Genomic DNA, 19,573 nt, shown 5'->3' on the forward strand with positions numbered 1-19,573 from the left:
ATGTCCACTCAACCAGGTGTGCCACCACCTAGGCCCCTGGGATATTTCTTTTTTCCTTTTTTTTTTTAATCTTTATTTATTTATTGTTTAGAGACAGCCAGAAATTAAGAGGGATGAGGGAGATAGTGTGGGAGAGACACAGAGAGACACCTGCAGCACTGCTTCACCACTCGTGAAACTTCCCCCTGCAGGTGGGGACCAGGGGCTCAAACCTGGGTCCTGTGTACTGTAAGCTGTGCGCTCAACCAGGTGTGCCACCACTTGGTCCCCTTTTATTCTTTTTTTACCAGAGCACCATTCACCTCTGGCTTCTGGTGGTGGTGCGGAGGATTGAACCTGGGACTATGGAGCCCCAGGCATGAGAATCTTTTTGCATAACCATTATGCTATCTACCCTCCCTCCTTTTTCGCTATCTCTATCCTCCCTCCCCTCTCAATTTCTTTCTGTCTCTATCCAATAATATATATATATATATATATATGATTTTTTAAAAATCCAGCAAGGAATAAACCCAAAAGAAATATGTTATTTAGGCTTATAAAATCCTATTCTGTGTTTTTGTAGACTCAATCTTAATCCGCTCTTGAACAAAGAAATGGATCTGATATGCATCTGTGGACAGGATAAAAAGAATATGGGGGTAATGAAACTTACACTACTGAGTTATGAGTCTTAAGTGAGATCACATCAGTAGAGTAGGTCATGGTTTAAGCATAAGAGAATATGAAGAAACATTAGTTCCTTCCTCTTGATTTTGAGTCACAAGCTGTTTCTGTTTTACCAGCCAAACTCTAAACTCTTCAAATAAGGTAAATAAGGGCTCACGATTTAACTTAATTTTTTTTATACTTTTTTTTGGTTGCCTCCAAGGTTATCACTGGGTCTCAGTGCCTGCACTACAAATCCACTTTTCCTAGAGGCTATTTTTTTCCCCTTTTTGTTGCCCTTGTTGTTTTATCATTGTTGTGGTTATTATTATTGTTGTTGTTATTAATGTCGTTGTTGGATAGGACAGAGAGAAATCGAGAGAGGAGGGGAAAACAGAGAGGAAGATAGAGAGACACCTGCAGACCTGCCTCACACCCGTGAAGCAACCCCCCGTAGGTGGGGACCCAGGGGCTTGAACTGGGATCCTTACACCAGTCCTTGGGCTTTGCATCATGTATGCTTAACCCATTGCACTACCACATGACTCACCAAGATTTAACTTTTTAACTACTTATTCTAGAATATGTATTAAGGTATATTGGTCCTAGCCAATGTACTCAGTGCATATACACTGAATACCATGTGGACAAACGAAAATAAAAAGACACTTTTATCTCGAGTTGTACCACTAGTGGTTTCTATATAATAAAACAGAAGCAGAAAAAAAAAAAACAAAAGAAAGAAAACAAATTGAAGCAGGGTGGTGGGGGAAGATAGCATAGTGATTATGCAAAAGGACTTTGATGACTGAGGCTTCTGAGTCCCAGGTTCAATCTCCCATACCCTCATAAACCAGTGATAGGGCAGTACTTGGGTTAAAAAAAAGAAGAAAGAAAGAGAGGAAGGAAGAAAACGAAAGGAAAAAGCTTAATCTAAAATTGACATTATACCTACTACTGTATGCTAGGCATCAGGAAACGTACGATAAAGGGCCACTGAGTTGGGTGTTGGCACATCTGGTTGAGTGCACATTTTACAATGTGCAAAGAACAAGGTTCAAGCCCATAGTTCCCACCTGTAGAAGGAAAGCTTCACAAGTCGTAAAGAAGTAGAGCAGGTATCTCTGTCACTCTCTCTCTCATCCTCTCAATTTCTGACTGTCTCAATACAATAAATAAAGATAATGAAAAAATAAAAAAAGAGGGAGTTGGGCGGTAGCTCAGCGGGTTAAGCGCAGGCTGCGCAAAGCACAAGGACCAGGATAAGGATACTGGTTCCAGCCCCCGGCTCCCCACCAGCAGGAGAGTCGCTTCACAAGTGGTGAAGCAGGACTGCAGGTGTCTGTCTTTCTCTCCCCCTCTCTGTCTTCCCCTTCTCTCTCCATTTCTCTCTGTCCTATCCAACAAAGATGACATCAATAACAACAACAAAAACTACAACAATAAAACAAGGGCAACAAAAGGGAATAAATAAATATTTAAATATATATATATATATATATATATATATATAGAGAGAGAGAGAGAGAGAGAGAGAGAGAGAGAAGAAGAAAAAGAAGGGCCTCATTTTCCTCATCCAGTAGTTAATAAGAATGAGACATTTACACCAAAGTTGCTGGTTCCACTTGTTTCTCAGAGTCAATGAATTGCTGAATTCTTGTTCTTGTACCACAGGTAACAGAAATGAGGCTGGAAGAAGCTCAAGGGAAATCAAAGGTCTGTCTAGTATAATAGGTACAATCAGGAGTCAGGCGGTAGCGCATGGGTTAAGCACACATGGCGCCAAGTGCAAGGACCAGTGTAAGGATCCCAGTTCAAGCCCCCAGCTCCCCACCTGCAGGGGAGTTGCTTCACAAGTGGTGAACCAGGTCTGTAGGTGTCTTTCTCTCCCCCACTCTGTCTTCTCCTCCTCTCTCAATTTCTCTCTGTCCTACCCAACAACATCAATAACAATAATAACTACAACAACAATAAGGAAACAACAAGGGCAACAAGAGTGAATAAATAAATAAATAAATATAAAAAATAGATACAATCGCTACTACAAGCCTTCTTCCTTCATAGAATGCATATGAACATTACCACGTCACAACCTGATCACCCTTTTAACAAATGAGGCAAAAGGTAACAATCAGATGCCAGCTTTCTGTGATGATGAGTGTAAGTGAGTTGAGTGTTGATTTTTTTAAATTATTAATGGGGGAAGGGAGACCGGAGCCTCACTGGCACATGTGATCCTTGGGATCAAACTCAGGACCTCACGCTATTGAGTTTAGTGCTTTGTCCCCTCCCAAGCCCTGCCACATCTTTTCTCTTCTGTTTTTTGTTTTGTTGTTTTGACTGTTAAAATTTAAAAACTACACAGGCACACCAGTCTGGTGAGACTCTTTGTCAGTGCATACCTCCTCACACACTTCACGGGCTGCTGCTACACTTGGCTCCTCCTCGGGCTCCATGCCTCCTCCAGGGACAATCCATCGGTCTGGATGGCGACTACTGCTCACAAGTAGTACCTGAAAGTCACAGAGGCCATGTGGACCGTTAAACATTCGCTAATTCAGTTTAAACACCATGAAAGTCAAAGCACTTAAGACCTGTTCTTTACTTATTCCTCTTTAAAGCATTCCTTGGCTGGTGGGTTTCTTTTCTGTTTGAAAAAGTAGATAATCTGCTAGTAGAAACAACAAAGCATCTGGGCCTGGAGCCATTACATTTGCCTCCCCTCTTGGCACTGTTCTATCTATTGCCTCCTTTGTTCCTTTCTCTAAATTCCTCTGAGAATAGAGCGGACAAGGATTTTTATTATTATTTTTTTATTATTGCCAACAGGGTCATCACTCGGGCTTGGTGCCAGCACTATGAATCCACTGCTCCCAGTGGCCATTTTCTCTTTTTTTGTTTTTGTTTTTGATAGGACAGATAGAAATTGAGAAAGACACCTGCTGACCTGCTTTACCATCTGTGGATGCTGTGGTTTTACAAGCTGTCATGTCTACAAAATGATGGTATGTGTATGAGATATTTAACACTTTGGTATAAAACAGACTGCGTTAGATTAATTTGCCCCACTACATACTAATATAAGGGTTCTGAGGATGTGTTGGTAAACTAGTTCTGAGTCATCTCTTTCTGGTCCAATTTTGAAACACTAAAGAACATTCATGGAGCTCCACTTGCTTTTATCTTTGGTGATCTTTTTTTTTTTTTTTGCCTCCAGAGTTATTGCTGGGGCTCCTGCACCATGACTCCACTGCTCCTGGAGGCCTTCCCTCCCCCCTTGTTGCCCTTGTTGTAGTCTTGTTGATGTCGGTTCGTTGTTGGATAGGACAGAGAGAAATGGAGAGAGGAGAAGACAGAGAGGGGGAGAGAAAGACAGACACCTGCAGACCTGCTTCACCACCTATGAAGTGACTCCCCTGCAGGTGGGGAGCCAGGGGTTGGAACCGGGATCCTTACTCCCGTTCTTGCACGTTGCGCCACGTGCGCTTAACCCACTGGCTACCGCCCGACTCCCTATCTTTGGTGATCTTATGAGCTGACAGAATGAGAGATGGAGAATTTAAACTTCTGCAGTTTTAAGAAGAATCAAAGTGTAGGTCTGGTATGGACAGAGACAGAGAGAAATGGAGAGGGAAGAGGGAGGTAGGAGGAGAAGAAGGGTGAGAGAAACACCCACAGCACACGTTCACCGCCTATGAAGTGGGGAGCCAGGGGTTGAACTGGGATTCTTACGTCGGTCCTTGCACTTTGAGCCACGTGCGCTTAACCTGCTGCGCTACTGCCCGACCCCCATTCATGATTTTCTAACTAAAGTATATATCACTTTCATTTTTATAATTAAGTTATAGTTGTGGTCCAGGAGGTGGCACATCAGATAAAGCCCTGGATTCTCAACCATGAGGTCCTGAGTTCAATCCCCTACAGCATATGTACCAGAGTGATGTCTGGTTCTTTCTTTCCTCCTTTATTTGTCATTAACAAATAAAAAAATATATGTGAAATATATTCAAACTAGCAATTAATCCTAACACTCAAATCATCGTCCTCTTTACTTTTCTGAATAAGCAAAAGCTAATGTATTTACAGGTAGTCTGTGAATTCTGAGGCTGCACTACATGATAAGAGCCATACAGTTCATTCAGTTCAAAGTCAGAAGAGTCCCAGTCCTTCACTCTTCTAGATCTGCATTATTCACTTCAAGAGAGAGAGTTGAATCCTTTTACAGTTAGTCACTTGACCATAGGCAGATAGCAATGCAAAGTAAATTAGCAAAACTATCAAACAAATATATAAACTGGGGCAAAACATCAAGGGCAAACTCATCCAACTGTAGTGTTGAAAAATAACTGAATGTTTACCCTAGCTCATGAGAAGGAATCTGCATGTCATTTAAGAGGAAGGAGCAAACTCAGCAGTAGTGGGAGGTTAGGGAATTTTGGCAGTAGGAAAGAAGGCTCAAAATAGACGTATTAAAACGGTTAGGTGAGAGTTCTGATCAGCACGTACTTTTAGTAATTGCATATTTATTTATAACTTTCACATGTCTAGTTCAAAACAGTCCTCTGCAATTCTAAAAGAAAATCATCCCTATCCCCAAAATCATTCTAATGAGAATAATCACAGGGATGCCTAATATTGATTCACCCCTTAGCCTGTAATCTTTGACTCCCTTTCTTTTCTTTTTTAAAAGTTCTGCCAGTAGCGCAGCGGGTTAAGCGCACATGGCGCAGAGCGCGATGACTGGCGTAAGGATCCCGTTTCGAGCCCCCTCACCCCCACTCCCCACCTGCGGGAGTCCCTTCACAAGCAGTGAAGCAGGTCTGCAGGTATTTATCTTTCTTGCCCCCTCTCTGTCTTCTCCTCCTCTCTCCATTTCTCTCTGTCCCATCCAACAACGACATCAGTAACAACAACAATAATAACTACAACAACAATGAAAAATAACAAGGGCAACAAAAGGGAAAATAAATATTTTAAAAAATTATTTAAAAAAGTTCTGCCAAGAGCCATCTGGGTATATGTTTATGTATATATTTTTAGATATTTTATTTACTTAATGACAGGGAGAGACATAGAGAAAGACCAGAGCACTGCCCAGCTCTGGCTTTTGGTGGTGCTGAGCAGTGAACCTGGGACCACAGAGGCCCAGGCATGAAAGTCTTTTGCATAATCATTATGCTATCTCCCCAGCCCCTATTTGGATGCTTATAAGATCATTTGCAGGCCATATGAAATTGTCAGATTAAAAATTAGCACTAGGAGCCGGGTGGGGCACAACTGGCTGAGTGCACATATTGCAACATGCAAGGACCCAGGTTCGAGCCCCTGCTCCCCACCTGCAGGGAGAAAGCTTTGCAAATGGTGAAGCAGTGTTGCAGGTGTCTCTCCCTATCATCCCCCTTCCCTCTTGATTTCTAGCTGTCTCTATCCAAGAGATAAAGATAATTAAATTTAAAAAATTAGCATTTGGGGGGTCAGGCGGTAGCACACCAGGTTAAACCCACATAGTGCAAAGTGCTAGGACCCGTGCAAGGATCCAGGTTCAAGCCCCTGGCTCCCCACCTGCAAGGGGGTCACTTCACAAGTGGTGAAGCAAGTTTGCAGGTGTCTTTCTCTCCCCCCTCCCCTCCTCTCTCGATTTCTCTCTGTCCTATCCAACAACATCAATGGCAACAATAACAATAATGACAACAACAAGGGCAACAAAATGGGAAAAAATGGCTGCCAAGAGCAGTAGATTCATAGTGCAGACACCAAGCCCCAGCAATAACCCTGGAGGCAATATATATACTAATTTGAAAGACGGCCCTACTAAAAAAATTTAATTAAAAAAGAGTGATTCTACCACATAGTTTTAAATCATATTTAAAAAAAAACAAAATTGGGGGGTAGATAGCATAACAGTTATCCAAAGAGCGTCTCATCTCTGAGGCTCCAAAGTCGCAGGTTCAATCCCCTGCCCTACCATAAGCCAAAGCTGGGCAGTGCTCTGGTAAAAAGGAAAAAAAAGAGAAAAAAGAAAAAGAAACAAACAAAATTGGCCTCAACACCAGAGAAGCATAATTAAGTAATTAAGCAAAGTCTTAGGATTCCTTAAGCACTGAGGCAACCATTCTTTTTAATCTTTATTTATTTATTGGATATAGACAGTCAAAAAACAAGAGGGAAGGGGGAGATATGAGAGGAAGAGAGACAGACACCTGCAACACAGCTTTACCACTCGCAAAGCTTTCCTTCTGCAGGTGGGGACTAGGGCCTCAAATCCAGGTCCTTATGCATTTTAACATATGCGCTCAACCACATGGTCTCCAGCAACCATTCTTCATAAATGTAAATTAATTACAAACAAAAAAACTGTAAGACCATCTGCTCAAAAACTGAATAAGAATACTGAAAGGTCTTTATGCATGTTTCGTTTTGGGTGTTGTTTGTTTTTTGTTTTGCCAATTTCAGTAAACAAGTTTAACAGAAACTATCCTCTCATCTATAAAGGCGATATCTTTGGATTGTGAAATCCAAGGTTAAAGACTTTTTGAAAACTAGGTCATCGTTCTCTACCAACAGGAAAGGCTGTGTTCAGTTTCACACAGGTGAAGCACATTTTAATAAAATACTTAATAGTCTATTATAATAATGTTATTGGCTGATTGTCACTGGTGTCAGATGTTTGCCCTTGTATTTAATTCCTCCTGCTACCATTAGTGTTATCCTAGTGCTTACTGGAGGTTTAGCAAATAGGTTACACATAACAAACCACTTTCCAGACAATGCTCTTCTGTTTCTGTCTTTAAGAATGTGGCTTAGGGGGAGTCGGGCGGTAGTGCAGTGGGTTAAGCGCATGTGGTGCAAAGCACAAGGACCAGTGTAAGGATCCCGGTTCGAGACCCGGCTCCCCACCTGCAGAGGAGTCACTTCACAGGCAGTGAAACAGGTCTGGTCTGCAGGTGTCTATCTTTCTCTCCCCCTCTCTGTCTTCCCCTCCTCTCTCCATCTCTCTCTGCCCTATCCAACGACGACGACAATAATAACTACAACAATAAAACAAGGACAACTAAAAGGAATAAATAAATAAATATAAAAAAAAGAACAAATTGTTAAAAAAAAAAAAAAAAGAATGTGGCCCAGGACGGTGGCATACCCAGTTAAGCGCAGATACTATTATGCACAAGGACTCACATAAGGATCCAGGTTTGAGCCAACAAGCTCCCCACCCTGCAGCTCCCCACCTGCAGAGAGGACAATGGGAAAGCAAGGCTGTAGGTGTCTCTTTCTCTCTCCTTCCTCTCTCAATTTCTCTGCCCTATCCAGTAAAATGAAGAAAGAAAAAAAAAAGGCCACCTAAAGTAGTGGATTCGTAGTGCCTACATGGATCTCCAGTGATAATCCTGGAGGCAAAAATAAAAATATAAAAGGTCCTGTGTCTTGTTACTAGGAGAGGATTTAAAGTGGTAACCTGTATTGGCAATTAAAAGCATGCATGAATCCTATGTGGCACTGACCAGATGTTTAAGTCATCCAGGCTGCCAGCGCCCTTGAGAAGAGTATTCTTGAGAGCTTGTTTGGAGGTTCTAGCAGGGGAGCGCAGCTACTTGTATACCCTCGACCAACCAAAGACTTGTCTCTATTTGGGGAAGGCTGTCCTCTTGAGAGCGCAGCTTCAGGAGGGACGCACATGTGTCGTTTTCGACGGGTTAGGTTGTTTTCGCCGGGCTGGCTTCACGGGCGGGTAACAGACGACCAGGGACTCATAGTTGAGCTGTAGGCAGTATCTCTTTATTCATGCAGGACGCAGCACAATCTAAGCCGAGCTAAGCTAAACTCAAGGTAAAGTACTCTAAAACTCACAATGCTGTCTTTATATATACTTGCCAAGTAGGGTGGAAACAGGGTGTGACATAGAGAGGGTGGAGAGAAAAGTGACTGGTGACAATCAGAGTGTGACAAGGAGAGGATCAGGGTGTGACAAGGAGGGGGGGTGGAGCAAAAACATATCATGAAACAGTGGGGATTGAACCAATGCCCTGGAGGGAGGTGCTTGTTAACAGCAGTTATATAAATAGAATGAAGTGGTTATGTAAATAGAATAGTGTTAAGCAGGGGGGATTTAAACCAAATGAAACAGAAAGGGTCTCATGCATACCAACAATTCCCCCTTTCTTTTTAACTAATGGCCATTATGGGGTGAACAGAAACGTATATCGTACAGGCGTTTTCAAAAGAACTGGCATATAACATGGAAAACAAAATAGGCGAGCAGCAATAACCAGTGTGATGCCAAGTGGAGCTTTTCTTGCCTCAAAGGGCAAGGCCTAGCAGGCGAAAGGGCATTTCTTGCCTCTGGGAATGCTTCATGCCTCTGGGGGCATCTTTTGCCTCAAAGGGCATTTCTTGCCTCTGGGAATGCTTCATGCCTCTGGGGGCATCTCTTGCCTCAAAGGGCGTTTGCCTGCCTCTGTGGGCATCTCTTGCCTCTTGGGGCGCTTCATGCCTCTGTGGGCATAACCTAATAAGGAGGGGGAGCTTTCTGCCTCTGGGACAGAGCCTGCAGGCGAGGGGACATGGTCTATAAAGTTTCAAGGCAATTGGCTGAAGTTAGTCTTTGAGAAACACAGCAGTGTGTACCAGTAAGTCCGATGGAGGTGTCAGTCCAAAGTAGCTGACCACAGAAGAAAATGCCGGAGGATGAAACGCTGCACGTCTGTCTCGATGGGGAATGTCGGCCACCAGAATTCTTCTTTTCTGTAGAGAGTGAGCTTTCGAGTCTGTGAATCTGTTTCTTCAGGTCGTGCCAGGTCACATCATTGGTTTCCGGGGGCGATGTCAGAGAACAGGGGTCCAAATGGATTTCCGGGATTTCCATTTGAGTAGATGCTTTTTCATGTGAAGACTTGACAGCTGAAATTCACTTACTTGTCAAACAAAACTTGTAGCAGATTAGAAGTTTACTATAATTGATAACTCCATTATAATTGGAAGTCCTTTCTAGTATCATTTCAAGGTTGTTAAAACAGTTTAAACTCAATAAAATGTGGAAAGGTAAACAGAAGAACCACGGTTAAAAGCCTTAGGCATGAGAATAATTAACATAATCATTGCACTATCTGCCCCACCCATAACTCATACAGTTTTCAGGATTAAACGTTTCAGATTCATGTCAAGACGTAAAAGAGAAATCATAGGAGGGAAAAAACAATTTTTGAATTGTTTCTGGATGTCTCTAGAAATCATGGCTGCGTCCAGCATTTTTTTTTTTTAAGTCAATGTCAAACAAAAATTCAGTCATTCAAATCATTCTCTTATGAAACGCAACTTGAACCAGATTATCAAGATCTCACCATGTAGGATTAAGAATCCCTGGAGGGCGACCTAGTCCAAAAAGGTCCTCGAAATTCCATTTAGGGTGTTTCTGACTGTTCCTGCTGGATTGCTTCAGGCACCCATTTTTAAAAGCGTCTTCCCATTGAAGAAAGAATCTAATCAGGAGAGTAGAACTAACCACATGTCTCCATACTTGGGAACTGCCAGGGTACTCGAGAATGTTCTTCAAATTAGAGTAGTCCTTCTCCATGGGAAACATTCGAGAAGAAGTCCAGAAAGTCCCAGGGGAAATCCCCATGCATATCCCAAGGTCTACGATCACGGTCATAAAGAACCAAACTGTGGCCCGGAGCAAAATGTAGTCCTTTTCCTCAGGAAACATGGGAGAGGGAATCCAGAAAGTCCAAGGAGAAATCTCCGTGCATCTCCCAAGCTCTATGATCCCGGTCATAAGAAACCAAAGTTCCCGGTGAGGGAACCGAAGTGTGGCCCAGAGTAAAATGTTCCAGAGACAGAGAAACTGTCTCATAATGAAACAGTAGAGGCTTTGGCAAACCTCTTCATAAGTAGAAGAGAAGACCATAGTGCATAGGTAGGCAAAGTCTTCACTTATCTGGGAGTTGCGCAGGTCTGGCCCCACGTTGGGCGCCATATGTCGTTTTCGACGGGTTAGGTTGTTTTCGCCGGGCTGGCTTCACGGGCGGGTAACAGACGACCAGGGACTCATAGTTGAGCTGTAGGCAGTATCTCTTTATTCATGCAGGACGCAGCACAATCTAAGCCGAGCTAAGCTAAACTCAAGGTAAAGTACTCTAAAACTCACAATGCTGTCTTTATATATACTTGCCAAGTAGGGTGGAAACAGGGTGTGACATAGAGAGGGTGGAGAGAAAAGTGACTGGTGACAATCAGAGTGTGACAAGGAGAGGATCAGGGTGTGACAAGGAGGGGGGGTGGAGCAAAAACATATCATGAAACAGTGGGGATTGAACCAATGCCCTGGAGGGAGGTGCTTGTTAACAGCGGTTATATAAATAGAATGAAGTGGTTATGTAAATAGAATAGTGTTAAGCAGGGGGGATTTAAACCAAATGAAACAGAAAGGGTCTCATGCATACCAACACACATGGAGCGGTGAGGGAGGAAGGGGAGACCCGCCTAGTCAGCCAGATCAGCCGAATCAACCCTGGCGACCCTGGCGACCCTAGCGATCAACAGATGTCGCAGCCAGATCGCCCTCACATCCGAGAAGGGTGTTCTTATTTACTATTCAACAGAACTTTCCTTTGGTCCAGAATTGATGTCACATTCATTATTCACTGTACAATTTGCCTGACAATCACTTAAGTGGTTATAGCATTGTGCATCAATTTCTACTACTTTTTGTAGAAATTTACATCTGCATATTGCTGAAAGGCAAAATTAGGTAATAACTTCCAATTCTTCTGCACTCCTGGGGAAAAGCTTTGTCTATATGCATGTTTTTTTTTTTTCTGGTCAAACCTAAGGTATAAACTACCAGTCACTGTCAGGATTATTGTTAGTCCACCAGACACTGCTAACTCTTTAATAAAAGGCTATGAACTAGAGTTGGGCGGTAGCGCAGCAGGTTAAGCGCAGGTGGCGCAAAGCACAAGGACTGGTGTGAGGATCCCGGTTCAAGCCCCTGGCTCCCCACCTGCAGGGGAGTCACTTCACAGGCAGTGAAACAGGTCTGCAGGTGTCTATCTTTCTCTCCCCCTCTCTGTCTTCCCCTCCCCTCTCCATTTCTCTCTGTCCTATCCAACAATGACATCAATAACAACAATAAAAACAAAAAGGGCAACAAAAAGGAAATAAATAAATAAATTTTTTTTTTAAAAAAAAAAGGCCCATGTACCAGCAACACAAATATCATTCTCAAAAAGCTGGGGGCAAGAGAGACTTGGGGGTGTGTGAGGATGCAGCACTACATGGGAGCACCATAAATAGGCCAGGAAAGCTACATGGACAGCGGGACACAGCGCTCCCTCTTTTTCCTCTGGAAAAATAAAAATGAATGAAAAATTGGGCTGGAGAGGTTGCTCAGTGGTATCATACACATGCGGACCCTGGGATCATCTACCACTGGTACATTAACAAAAGGCTCTGGATAATAACAATAAGCTTCAGTAATACACAATCTGCACAAAGACAGATGTGAAACCGAGTCTAAAAAGCTTCCACAGCAAGGAACAAAAGGTCAGCATCTAGGTGATGTATACACAGAGACACCCTCCCCGGGAAAAGAAACCTCTCCACATGACAACAAACTACCATCAGAAACAGAATTTTAAATTGCAGAACTTTAATCTGGGGCACAAGGGGCAGTGGGTTATACAAACTTCCTATACTCCAATCCCATTATGAGTATATACTCAGAATTTTTTTTTTTTTGAGAGACAGCACTGCTCAGGTCTGGTTTATGGTCATGTAGGGGATTGAATATGTAGGGGATTGAATCTGGGATATCAAAGCCTAGGCTTGAGTCTTTTTGCATAACCATTATCTCCCCACCCTACTTAGAACATTTTAACAAAGGCAAGAAATTATATGATATGAAAGGGATGAAAGCATAGTAGCCAAACCCTGATTGATGAAAAGACATATTGAAATTAAATCTCCATAGTAACATACCTTGAGGGAAGACAGCTCACCCACAACTAACTAGAAGAGTATTTAACTGGGAACTCAACACATTTAGTAAGAGTGCTGGGGCTGGGCGGTGGCACACAGGGTTAAACGCACACAGTACATACATGGTACAAGGACCCACACAGGGATCCCAGTTGGAGCACTCGGTTCCCCACATGAAGGGTGGTCGCTTCACAAGCAATGAAGCAGTTCTGCAGGTGTCTATCTTTCCCCATCTTGATTGCCCTCCCCTACCTCCAATTTCTCTCAGTCCTATCCAATAAAATGGAAAGGGGTCAGGCGGTAGCAAAGCTGGTTAAGCGCACATAGTGCAAAGTGCAAGGACCAGCATGAGTAATGTTCCCGGTTCCAGCCCTGGCTCCCCACCTTCAGGGGAGTCACTTCACAGGTGGTGAAGCAGGTCTCTCCCCCTCTGCTCTCCATTTCTCTCCGTCCTATCCAACAACAACGACATCAATAACAAAAATAATAAAGACTACAACAATTAAAAAAAAAAGGGCAACGAAAGGGGGGGTAGCAAAAAAAAAAAAAAAAAAGCTGCCAGAAGCAGTGGGATTCGTAGTGCTGTCACCGAGTCCCAGCGATAACCCTGGAGTAAAAAGGAAAAAAGTACTCACTCCTGGCAAATAGATCATGTGTTTATCAACCCAGACCTGAGCACTAGCAAGCAAATTACACCCTTAGAGCCAACAAGTGCCCTGTGGATCTCCCAAGCATAACTAGCTAACAAAGAGGCCCCACTGTCTCCTCTGCTCCCTTGTCAAACTGTTCTTCAACAGCCACCATTTTTACCACTTCTGACTGAGACCCCAGCTTCTTTCCCAGAACTAACCCCCAACCATGGCAACCTGGTAGCTGCTGAGCACTTAATTGCAACCTCCAACCTCTGGTTGCTATCAGGCTTGTTTGGCCTCAGTACTATAGTTTTGGCCAGGCCTTTGTGATCATGAATCCTTGATCACTGCCCAGGCCTGATCAAACAGAAATTCCTGGCCCAGGTCCAGGAAGCACCAAACATAACGAGAAGACAGAAGAAATTACCCGCACTTGATAGATCATAACAACCTAGAGAAAACTCCAAATTTAACAGAAAATGAGATCAATGGGACAAACTCAACAGTGGTGGAAGAAGTATGAAAAATGTCTAAAGAATACAGTGGCTGAACTAAAAAGTATAGTAAATTAATTCAACAGCAGAAAGTCAGAGAAGCCAGAAGTTGAAGTGATAAGCTCAAGAACTGGTAAAAGATACTACCAAAAAAAAAAAAAAAAGAAAAGAAAAGAAAAGCAAATGGAAAAAAATAACTACAATGAGAAATGAATACAACAGAGCAGGGAGGATAAGCTGGTAAAATCAGCTTCTTCCCAAAGCACACATGTGCTGGCTCCAGGTCCTGTGATCAGCTGCAGCTGACTATGACAACAGAGCAATAGAAGCTGCTGGAGCCGGTACAGATTACTTCTGTAACTGTTCCACAGCCTCTTTTGTTTTGTTTAATGCTGGTCGAGGGAGTTAGCCTACATAATTCCTATTCATTTCTCTATCGATCTCTTAAAAAAATGTTCTACTTATTTGATACAGAGACACTAAGATGGAAGTGGAAGATAAAGAGAGAATTGAGGGGCCAGGTGGTGGCACACCTGGTTAAAGCACATCTTATAGCGCACAAAGACCTGTGTTCCAGCCCCTGGTCACCACCTGTAGGGGGTAAGCTTCCTAAGTGGTGAAGCAGTGTTGCAGGTCTCTCTCTCTCTATCCCTCTGTCTCCCTCTCCCCTCTGTCTCTACCCAAAATAAATAAAAACAAAAGCCAAAAAAGATAGGACAAGTGGGCGGGGGTAGATAGCATAATGGTTATGGAAAAAGACTCTCATGCCTGAGGCACCGGAGTCCCAGGTTTAATCCCCACCACCACCACCACCATAAGCCAAAGCTGAGCAGCTCTGGTAAAATAAAACAAAACAAAATAAAATAAAATAGAAAAAAATTAAAAAGAAAGATAGGAGAGGAGGGGGAAAAAAAAGAAGAGGAGAAGAGAGAACTGAATACTACTTCACCACTTATGAAGTTTCCCCCTGCAGGTGGAGATGAGGGGGCTTGAATCCTGGTCTTTGCACAGGCTTTCAAGAACAAACAGGTGCACCACCGGTAAAAACGCACATATCATATGCAAGGACCCAGGTGGTGAGGCAGGTGTCTCTCTTTCTCTTTCCCTATCTCCTCCTCCCTTCTCAATTTCTCTCTGTCCTATCATGTATATAATGAGGGGCGGGGGCAGGGGGTGGATGGCCACCAGGGGCAGTGGATTCATAGTGCCAGCACCAAGCCCCAGCAACTACCCTGCTGTCAAATAAATAAGTAAATATTTAACAAGGAGAATGAAGGGCGGAGTGTAGACAGCATAGTGGTTACGCAAACAGACTCTCATGCCTGAGGCTCCAAAGCCCCGGATTCAATTCCCCACACCACCATAAGCCAGAGCTGAACAGTGCTCTGGTTAAAAAATTTAAAAAAAAAAAAAAGAGAGAGAGAGAGAGAGAGAATGAAAAGGAGATAGAAAACACTGCTCTGCTCTGGCATGTGGCAGTGCTAGGGATTGAACCTGGTGTCTCTGCAATCTCAGATATGCAAGTCTGTGCTCTAACACTGAATTAGAGAGAAAGATACAAAACTTGCATTTTTTTTTTTTTGCCTCCAGCGTTACTGTTAGGGCTCAGGGCCTGCACTATGAATCCACTGCTCCTGAAGGCCATTTTTCCCATTTTGGTGCCTTTGTTATTATTGTTATTGTTGCATTTGCTGTTGCTGTTGGATAGGACAGAGAAATTGAGAGGAGAGGAAGACAGAGAGGGGAGAGAGACATCTGCAGACCTGCTTCACCACTTGTGAAGTGACAATCCTGCAGGTGGTGAGCTGGGGGCTGGAACCAGGATCTTTGAGCCGGTCCTTGAGCTTAGCGCCATGTGAGCTTAGCCTGCTGCACTAGCGCCCGATCCCCAAACTTGCATTTTTTTAAATTCATTTTCTATCTGGCTCTTGACAAGTTTTAATATATTAAAAATTGGGGGCCAGGTGGTGGCACAGCTGGTTGAGTGCACATGCTACACTGCCAAGGGCCCAGGTTGGAGCCCCTAGTCCCCACCTATGGGGAAAGCTTTGTGAGTGATGAAGCAGGGCTACAGATGTCTCTCTTCTCTGTTTCTATCTTCCCTTCCCTCTTGATTTCTGACTGTCTCTATCCAATAAAGATAATAAAAAAATTAAAAATATGTATTAAAATTATACTCTTGGGCAGAAGGTAGATAGCATAGTGGTTATGCAAACAGACTCTCATGCCTGATGCTCCAAAGTTCCAGGTTCCTTTGGCTCCCCACCTGCAGAGGAGTCGCTTCACAGGTGGTGAAGCAGCTCTTCAGGTGTCTTTCTCTCCTCCTCTTTATCTTCCCCTCCTCTCTCCATTTCTCTCTGTCCTATCCAACAACAACATCAATAGCAATGATAATAATAACCACAACAACGATAAAAATTTACACTCTCGAGGGTCGAGTGGTAGCGCAGTGGGTTAAGCACACATGGTGAACCCCAGGCTTCCCAACTGCAGAGGGGTCACTTCACAAGTGGTAAAGCAGGTCTGCAGGAGTCTATCTCTCCTCCTCTCTGCCTTCCCCTCCTCTCTCCATTTCTCTCTGTCCTATCCAACAATGGCGACACCAATAACAACAATAATAACAACAACAATAGTGAAAAAATAGCCTCCAGGAGCAGTGTATTTGTAGTGCAGGCACTGAGTCCCAGCAATAACCCTGGAGGCAAAAAAAAAAAATTATACTCTCAAATATTTTTTAGGATGTTATAAAAGAGAAAGCACACATAAAGAAAGAGCACAGGGGGCCGAGTGGAAAACTACTGGGGGGGGGCCTGGGAAGACAACATAATGGTTATGCAAATGACTATCATGCATGAAGCTTCTGAATTCCCAGGTTCAAGACCCAACACTACCATATGCCAGAGCTGAGCTCTGCAAAAAACAAAACAAAACAAAACAGAAACTACTCAGGATATTTGGATAAGTTGCCTAGGTTGCACCTTGGGTCATCTGTAATAAAAGCAACAACAAAAAAAATTGTGGCAGAAATACTGAAGGTTTAGAAAATTGAAGTGGCAGGGCTTAGTGGGCCAGGGTTGGAAGAAAGATGGACCCAAACCACAAGTCCAAGGCTGGCAAGCAAAGCTACAACCTGCACCTATAAAGATTTTGTCAGCACACAGACACTGCCTTCCTTCATCCTCCATCCATTTTCCTAAGGACCCAGACTACAAGCACTGAGCTCCAACTAGCGGCATCTGAATCCTACCCTACAGGTACCCCAGAGAAGGGACTCAGAAGCCAACCGATCCCTGCAGTTTATGTGATAGTGGGACACACTCTTGTTGACAAGGAAGGGTTTTCCATAAAGCAGAGAAGAATGCTCTAAGCATTCTTCAGCCAAAGAGCTTAGAAATAAATACTTAAAAGACCCTAGAGATACTTAAACCCTTGTCCCTAGACACCAGCTTCCAAACATTCAGACTCTCGGATTATTCTGACAAAGACAAATTTCCAAAGTAATGTTATATATTTTCATTCTGACAAAGAAATATGAGTCCCCTCACTTTTTTAAAGATTTATTTTTTATTAACTTCATGAGCACTCAAAGCAACACTCCAGCAACTACAGAGCTGGGGACTGAACCAGGGACCTCACACATAGAAGTCATGTGCTCTCCCTGCTGAGTCACTAACTGCCTGGTCACTGACCTTCCTATTAATACTACCATAAAAAGGCAACAACACTTCAGCCACTATAATAAATGGCTACTCACACTGAGCCTCATTACCAAGGAGGTCACAGGGAGTGGAAAGAACTATGACCAAGGGAAGAGGGGTAGACAGTCCAAGACAGTCACTACTCTGGTCATAGCCGTGACATGGGGATGTTGGCCCAATTCAGTCAGATCTTCAAGAGGAAACTAAAAACCAGATTTGCTATTTGAATTTTTTAAAAATAGAGATCCCCAAAAAAAGGTTGAGAGGAAGAGTGAAAGAGACCACAGCTCTAGAGCATTCTTAAATGTAGTGGGGGCTGGACTCAAACCTGGGTCGCACACACCGCCAAGCAGCCCACTAAGTAAGTTATTTTACCCATCCTTTAAAGCAGTTCCAGGGAGTCAGGTGGTAGTGCAGCGAGTTAAGCGCACGTGACCCAAAGCACTTTGTCACTGTTAGATAGGACAGAGAGAAATGAAGAAAGGAGGGAAAGACAGAAAAGGGGAGAGAAAGATAGACACCTACAGACCTGCTTCACGGCTTGTGAAGCGGCTCTCCTGCGGGTGGGGAGGCGGGGGTTTGAACCGGGATCCTTACGCAGGCCCTTGCGCTTTGTGCCATATGCGCTTAACCCACTGTGCTACAGCCCAGCCCCCTCTGAAACTCTTGAGTAAGAGACTAGGTGGCTGGGGAAGATGCATGAGAAAACTTAGGTTTCACCCCATGACCTCTGTATCTCTTCAAAGTAGTCCTTCTGACTAAACTACCCTGAGGAGTATAAAGAAACTTTAGAAATCTGTTGAGTCCTTTCACTTATCTCATGAAAAGATTATAACTTTCTTCTCATCTTCACAGGTACAAAACTTAAAGTTTTTGCTAATGAACTCTGACCATTCTTTTCCCTTTCACCCCACATAAAGGAAAGAAGGTAACTTTTTTTGTTGGTACCAGAGCACTGATCAGCTCTGGCTTATGGGGGGGGGGGGCGGACTTGAGCTTGGGACTTCGAAGCCTCAGGTGTAAGAGATTCTTTGCATAACCATTATTATGCTATCTACTGCTGCTCCCCCCCGCCCCCCAAGAAGGTAACATTTCATGAGAACTTACTGGTTTGTCTGCTGGGTACTTTTAGTGATAGAAAAAGCATGGAGTAAAGGCAAACCAGGAAAATGAGAAAAATAACAAGGCCCACAGGATCTGGTTCCCTCCCATGTCTCTATCTCCCTCCACTCTGACAGACTCTGGTCTTCAGTCACACTACCCTACTTCCTGTTTTTTCTCTGCCAACCTCATTCCACCCTGGAGGCCTCTGTAATTGCTGTTCCTTCTCTTTTACCATGGAGGACCACCCACTCAAAATCTGCCAACTCCCTTACCCTTCAGTCACATCACTCCTTTATTTGCTGCCCAGTACACATCACTGCCTAAAATCACCAAGTTCAGTGATCCTTTTGCTCATTTCCTGTCTCCCTGCATTTGTATCGGATGCTTCACCAGAACAAGGACTTCCATTCTGCCTTGTTCACAATGTGCCGCCAAAACAGTATTTAGCCTGGAAGGAGACACTCAATAAAAGTTTGTGGGACAAATGAGTAAATGAGTGAATGGATATAAGAATAATTTTGTTTTCCCTTTTCAAAGAATTAGAAAGAAAGCAAAGGTTTCAGGAAGGCTGGGGAAAAAAGAATGTGGTACTTTCCTTGACACTGTAAGGCAGAAATTCTCAAACTGTATACAAGAAAGCTTTCTTACACTTTGAAAGAATCTTTATTTATTTATTTATTTTCCCTTTTGTTGCCCTTGTTCTTTATTGTTCTAGTTATTATTGTTATTGTTACTGATGTCATCATTGTTAGGACAGAGAGAAACGGAGAGGAGAGGAAAACAGAGACGGGGAGAGAAAGATAGACAGACACCTACAGACCTGCCTCACCGCCTGTGAAATGACTCTCCTGCAGGTGGGGAGCCTGGGGCTCGAACCGGGATTCTTATGCCCATCCTTGTGCTTCGTACCACATGTGCTTAACTCGCTGTGCTTCCACCTTACTCCCTTTGAGAGAATCTTATTCAGAATTTGACGCTATGTGTTTATGCTTTTATTACTAAAATTTAAGTTTGAGCAGTTTAT

General features: G+C 43.4%; 2 protein-coding genes across 2 annotated transcripts in view; both read right to left on the reverse strand.

Moving 5' to 3' along the window:
• The window catches only part of SMIM29 (small integral membrane protein 29), a 67,464-nt gene extending 64,319 nt beyond the window's left edge, over window positions 1-3,145 (reverse strand). Inside the window, exon 1 of the mRNA XM_060189644.1 lies at window positions 3,051-3,145. The gene's annotated coding sequence lies outside the window, so the exon portion shown is untranslated. The remainder of the gene's footprint in view (window positions 1-3,050) is intronic.
• NUDT3 (nudix hydrolase 3) overlaps window positions 1-19,573 on the reverse strand; it is an 80,522-nt gene that overhangs the window by 40,088 nt on the left and 20,861 nt on the right. The window contains exon 2 of the mRNA XM_060189642.1: window positions 3,051-3,161. Coding sequence (XP_060045625.1) covers window positions 3,051-3,161 — 111 coding nt within the window. The remainder of the gene's footprint in view (window positions 1-3,050; window positions 3,162-19,573) is intronic.

Source organism: Erinaceus europaeus, chromosome 4 (assembly GCF_950295315.1).
Source record: "Erinaceus europaeus chromosome 4, mEriEur2.1, whole genome shotgun sequence".
In the NCBI taxonomy this organism is placed as follows: domain Eukaryota; kingdom Metazoa; phylum Chordata; class Mammalia; order Eulipotyphla; family Erinaceidae; genus Erinaceus; species Erinaceus europaeus.